Source organism: Chaetura pelagica, unplaced genomic scaffold (genome assembly GCF_000747805.2).
Source record: "Chaetura pelagica isolate M959 unplaced genomic scaffold, ChaPel_1.0 scaffold828, whole genome shotgun sequence".
In the NCBI taxonomy this organism is placed as follows: domain Eukaryota; kingdom Metazoa; phylum Chordata; class Aves; order Apodiformes; family Apodidae; genus Chaetura; species Chaetura pelagica.
Genome location: NW_009954195.1, coordinates 119,905 through 125,838, shown reverse-complemented (window position 1 = coordinate 125,838; position 5,934 = coordinate 119,905). Strand labels below are relative to the sequence as shown.

Sequence of the window (5,934 nt, the reverse complement as noted above, 5' to 3'; positions counted from 1 at the left end):
CTCCCTGACCCCCGTCTCCCTGCAGCATCCTGAGCTACGTGGTGGGGCTGGGCTGGTTCCTGGCCTTGCCCTGCCAGCCCCTGGCCCCCCGCACCTACATGTCGGAGAATGCCATGGGCTCCACCATGGTGGAGGAGCAGTTCCTCTTCGGAGAGCGGGCTCTGTCCTACGCCCGCGAGTTTGCCGGGCACAAGAAGAAAGTGGGGTGAGAGCTGCAGAGTTCTGGGGGGCTGCTTTTCAGGGGTTGTCAGGGGTGTCCCCCCAGGGGGCTTTTGGGGGGCTCCATGCTTCCTCTCCCCCTCCCCAGGAGTGTATTAGGGGCAGAGGTGCCCCCAGGGTGTGTTTTGTGATGGGGTCCATCCTGCCTCTCCCCCTCCCCAGGGGCATGCCAGTGGCCTGGCTGGAGAAGACAATGTGGAGCCTGGGGCTGGAGGTGCACCGGCAGCCCTTTGCCCGCACCCTGCCCTTCCCCGACGAGACCCGCGAGCGATACGTACGTAGCCCCCTCCCCACAAACCCGGCACCCCCTGCCAGCCAGAGCCAATGAGCATCCATGCATGAGCCCCAAGTTAGGGTGGTGACTACCAGGGGCACAGGATGGCTTGTCGCCCATCTTTTCTGTCCCGCACCACATCTGTTTTGGGTTTAGTTGTCCTTGAGAAGCAAGTCTGTTTTAGTCTGTTAGCTGGGAATAATCAGGAGAGGCCTTTGCTGGCTGAAAAGGCATTTTGTTTAGACTGATGTGGGGAAGAAAAGAACAGTTTCCCACAGTCGGAGTCCTGGCTGAGGATGCTCCCAGAGCCCCCTGCCACATGAAGTGGAGGACATGTAGTGAGGCAGTTCTGCGGAGTTGCCAGGACAGAGAATTGATTAACGTAATTTACTCAGGTAGCAGATACAAAAAGTTTGGAGTTTCCATTGATAAATGCTGTAAATATTGGAGCTTGAGTTAGTAATTCCAGGGTAACACCCAGCAGAGCTGAGGTGCAAGTCTTACCAAAACAGCTTCCCTGTTTCTGTGGGGGGAGGATTGAGACACCTCAGCCCATTCTGGCAGTTGGGGTTCTCTTCTTCTGTTCAGCCTGGAGAACAGAAGGCTCCAGGGAGACCTTAGAGCACCTTCCAGTGCCTGAAGGGGCTCCAGGAAAGCTGGGGAGGGACTTGGGACAAGAGCAAGGAGGGATGGGAGCAGGGGGAAGGGTTTCCAGCTGGCAGAGGGAGCTGGAGCTGAGATGGGAGGGAGAAATTCTGGGCTATGAGGGTGGGGAGCCCCTGGCCCAGGTTGCCCAGAGAAGCTGTGGCTGCCCCATCCCTGGCAGTGTTGAAGGGCAGGTTGGATGGGTGGAGCAGCCTGGGCTGCTGGGAGGTGTCCCTGCCTATGGATGGTCTTCAAGGTCTCTCCAAACCAAGCTGTCCCATCCCTTGGTGATAATTACACTAATTGCTCTGTGCTCCTTGCAGAAGGTCATGCACTGCCCAGCTCTGTTCGTGTTCCGTTATAGTCAGCCTGAAACATTTCCCACACCCCCCTCCTCAAAAACCCTGGCACTCCCCCCTCCACCACCCTGAGGCCGAGGATGCCCACTGAGCCCTCTCCCCTTCTCCTGGCAGATGGTGAGGGGCACCAACGTGTATGGCATCCTGCGGGCGCCGCGGGCGGCCAGCACGGAGGCGCTGGTGCTGAGCGTGCCCTGCAGCGAGGGGCCCCAGAACAGCCAGGCCCTGGGGCTGATGCTGGCCCTGGCCGCGCATTTCCGCAGTGAGTCTGGCTGGGGGCTCTGCACCCTGCTGGGGGGCTTTGGGCTGTGGGTGAGGGGTCCTTGTGGTGCTGAGGCTCCTCCTCCTCACTGCCTGTGGAACGTGAGGCATGGGAATACCGGGCACACACTGCCTGCTGTGGTGGGAGGCTCTGGCTGCTTGGAGGGTGGCACAAGGAGCAGGTCCCATGTGGCTGTGTTGGGCAGAGGGGCTGTACTGGGCTCTATGGAGGCTGTATTGGGCACAGGAGCTGTACTGGGCTCTTTGGGGGCTGTACCGGGCACAGGAGCTGTACTGGGCTCCATGGGGGCTGTGCTGGGCACAGGAGCTGGGTTGGGCTCTGTGGGGGCTGTATTGGGCTCTGCCAGGGCTGCACTGGGCTCTGCTGGAGCTGTGCTGGGCTTTGCCAAGGCACGGCCTGTGCCAGGCTCTGCAGGAGCAGGGACCAGGCTGTTCTGGGCTCTGCCGGGGCCGGTACCGGTACTGGTACTGTCCTGGCACAGCCGCCCCATTGTCTTCAGGCCAGATCTACTGGGCAAAGGACATAATCTTCCTGGTGAACGAGCACGACCTGCTGGGTATGGAGGCCTGGCTGGAGGCCTACCATGATGTCAACCTGACGGGTGAGCCAGGGGCTGGGGCTGGTGGGGCTGACTGGGCTGTGCCGCGGGGCTGACCGGGCTGTGCTCCAGAGGTGCAGTCCTCGGGATTGCTGGGCCGGGCGGGTGCCATCCAGGCGGCCATTTCCCTGGAGCTGAGCAGCGACGTGGTCACCAGCATCGACGTGGCCGTGGAGGGGCTGAACGGGCAGCTGCCCAACCTTGACCTCCTCAACCTCTTCCATGCCTTCTGCCAGAAGAATGGGCTGCTCTGCACTATCCAGGGCAAGGTGAGGGGCTGCTCTGTACCGTGAACAGAGGGGTCTTGGGGTGCACTGTAATACCCTCACTTGGGATGTGGGAGTCTTAGGGTGCCCTTAAGTTCCCCCAGTGCAAATGTGGAGACTTGGGGCTCCCCTAAAGCTCCATCACAGGAACATAGCTGTCATGGGGCACCTATAACCCCTCACCATGAACAGAGGGCCTTGGGGTGCCCCATAAATCCCTTCACTTTTGATGTGGGGGTCTTGGGAGACCCCTAAAGAGCCTGAGAGCAAGGAGTGGGGGTGCCCCTGAAACCCTTCAGGGTGTATAGGGGGTGCTGGGGTGCCCCTGAGCCCCTGCCCTGCTTGGGCCCATGGACCCTGGTGGCCTTGGCTGTGCTGGGTGTTTCCGCTGCCTCATCCTGCTCTCCCTCATCCCTGCCCCGCAGCTCCCACGCCCCGAGGGGGACTCTCTGCCTGCTTACGCCCACAGCCTGCAGATGCTGCTGCTGATGGTGCTGGCCCAAGCCTCGGGCTGGCCCCGCGGCGACCACGGGCTCTTCCTGCGCTACCGCATCGAGGCCATCACCCTGCGCGGCATCAACAGCTTCCGGCAGTACAAGTACGACATGACTACCCTGGGCAAGTGAGTGCGGGGCCGGGGGGCACGGCAAGGGGGCTTGGGCTATCCCCAAACTCCCTCACTGTGGACAGGGTGGGACTCGGAGCTGCACTCAATCTCCAAAACATGAATGTGGGGGTTTTGGGGCTCACCTGAAGCTCCATAACATGAACATGGGGGTCTTGGGGCTCCTCTAAAGCCTCAACAAAAGCAGGGAGGGTCTTGGAGAACCCCAAAATCCCTTCACTGTGAACAGGGGGGTGTCTTGCAGCTCCCATAAAGCTCCTCACCACAAACAGAGAGTCTGGAGGTGCCCATAAACCCTTCACTTTGAATGTGGGGGTCCTGGGGTGCCCCCAAAGCCTCTTAAAATCAAGGTGGGGGTCTTGGGGCACCCCTAAACATGAATGTGGGGGTCCTGAGGTGCCTCTAAAGCACCTTATGGTGAATGAGGGGGGATCTTGGGACTCCCCTAAAGCCCCTCAACTGTGAATGTGGAGCTCTTGAAACACCTCTAAGCATGAACAGGTGGCTGCTGAGTTGCCCCTAAAGCCTCTCACCATGAATGTGGGGGTCTTGGGGCACCCCTGAAGCCTCTTAACATGAAAGTGGGGGTTTTGGGGCACTCTTGAAACACTTTACTATGAATAGAGAGGTCTTGGGGCACCCCTAAACATGAACGTGGGGGTCCTGGGGTGCCTATAAATTTAGCACCTCATGGTGAGAGGGGGGAGTCTTGGAGACTTTAGTCCCCTAAAGCCTCCTAACACAAGGAGGGGCGTCTTAGAGACCTGCAAAATCCCCTCACTCGTGTTGAGTACAACATGACCACCCTGAGCAAGTGAGTGTGGGGCTGCAGGGGGGTCCTGGCGTGCAGTCCCCCCTGGCCATGCTGCTGCTGCAGGACGCTGGAGGGGATGTTCCGCAAGCTCAACAACCTCCTGGAGCGGCTGCACCAGTCCTACTTCTTCTACCTCCTGCCCTCCCTCTCCCGCTTCATCTCCATCGGCCTCTACATGCCAGCCTTTGGTTTCCTCATCCTCGTCCTTATCCTCAAGATATCCTTTTGGGGCCAGGGAGGGCCAGGGGGTGGGCAGGGGGCACCCAGACCTCCTCCACTCCTTTCCTTGACCCTTTCCGCTGCCTCCTCCTCCTCTCCCTCATCCCTGCCCCGCAGCTCCCACGCCCCGAGGGGGACTCTCTGCCTGCTTACGCCCACAGCCTGCAGACGCTGCTGCTGATGGTGCTGGCCCAAGCCTCGGGCTGGCCCCGCGGCGACCACGGGCTCTTCCTGCGCTACCGCATCGAGGCCATCACCCTGCGCGGCATCAACAGCTTCCGGCAGTACAAGTACGACATGACTACCCTGGGCAAGTGAGTGCGGGGCCGGGGGGCACGGCAAGGGGGCTTGGGCTATCCCCAAACTCCCTCACTGTGGACAGGGTGGGACTCGGAGCTGCACTCAATCTCCAAAACATGAATGTGGGGGTTTTGGGGCTCACCTGAAGCTCCATAACATGAACATGGGGGTCTTGGGGCTCCTCTAAAGCCTCAACAAAAGCAGGGAGGGTCTTGGAGAACCCCAAAATCCCTTCACTGTGAACAGGGGGGTGTCTTGCAGCTCCCATAAAGCTCCTCACCACAAACAGAGAGTCTGGAGGTGCCCATAAACCCTTCACTTTGAATGTGGGGGTCCTGGGGTGCCCCCAAAGCCTCTTAAAATCAAGGTGGGGGTCTTGGGGCACCCCTAAACATGAATGTGGGGGTCCTGAGGTGCCTCTAAAGCACCTTATGGTGAATGAGGGGGGATCTTGGGACTCCCCTAAAGCCCCTCAACTGTGAATGTGGAGCTCTTGAAACACCTCTAAGCATGAACAGGTGGCTGCTGAGTTGCCCCTAAAGCCTCTCACCATGAATGTGGGGGTCTTGGGGCACCCCTGAAGCCTCTTAACATGAAAGTGGGGGTTTTGGGGCACTCTTGAAACACTTTACTATGAATAGAGAGGTCTTGGGGCACCCCTAAACATGAACGTGGGGGTCCTGGGGTGCCTATAAATTTAGCACCTCATGGTGAGAGGGGGGAGTCTTGGAGACTTTAGTCCCCTAAAGCCTCCTAACACAAGGAGGGGCGTCTTAGAGACCTGCAAAATCCCCTCACTCGTGTTGAGTACAACATGACCACCCTGAGCAAGTGAGTGTGGGGCTGCAGGGGGGTCCTGGCGTGCAGTCCCCCCTGGCCATGCTGCTGCTGCAGGACGCTGGAGGGGATGTTCCGCAAGCTCAACAACCTCCTGGAGCGGCTGCACCAGTCCTACTTCTTCTACCTCCTGCCCTCCCTCTCCCGCTTCATCTCCATCGGCCTCTACATGCCAGCCTTTGGTTTCCTCATCCTCGTCCTTATCCTCAAGATATCCTTTTGGGGCCAGGGAGGGCCAGGGGGTGGGCAGGGGGCACCCAGACCTCCTCCACTCCTTTCCTTGACCCTCCCCATGCCCTGGACCTCTGGATGAAGCTGAGCAAGTGCGAGACAGGCAACTCTGAGCGGCTTTGGGACAGCGACCGTAGTGCCGGCGAGGTGGGACCCTTCCCCTGCCCTTCCCCTCCCTGTGCACCCCTGCGGGTCCCCCACTCACCCCGGTGTCCCCGCAGGAGCCCCGGCCCGGGCTGCTGGCGCTGGTGCCGCCGCTGGTGG

At 60.0% G+C, this 5,934-nt stretch overlaps 1 protein-coding gene across 1 annotated transcript in view; it reads left to right on the top strand.

Annotated features, from left to right (window-relative positions):
• The window catches only part of GPAA1 (glycosylphosphatidylinositol anchor attachment 1), an 8,607-nt gene that overhangs the window by 1,465 nt on the left and 1,208 nt on the right, over nt 1-5,934 (top strand). Inside the window, exons 2-10 of the mRNA XM_010003152.1 lie at nt 26-205; nt 382-493; nt 1,612-1,759; nt 2,280-2,381; nt 2,451-2,647; nt 3,070-3,266; nt 4,147-4,323; nt 4,464-4,616; nt 5,497-5,681. Of these exons, the coding sequence (XP_010001454.1) occupies nt 26-205; nt 382-493; nt 1,612-1,759; nt 2,280-2,381; nt 2,451-2,647; nt 3,070-3,266; nt 4,147-4,323; nt 4,464-4,616; nt 5,497-5,681 (1,451 nt within the window). The remainder of the gene's footprint in view (nt 1-25; nt 206-381; nt 494-1,611; nt 1,760-2,279; nt 2,382-2,450; nt 2,648-3,069; nt 3,267-4,146; nt 4,324-4,463; nt 4,617-5,496; nt 5,682-5,934) is intronic.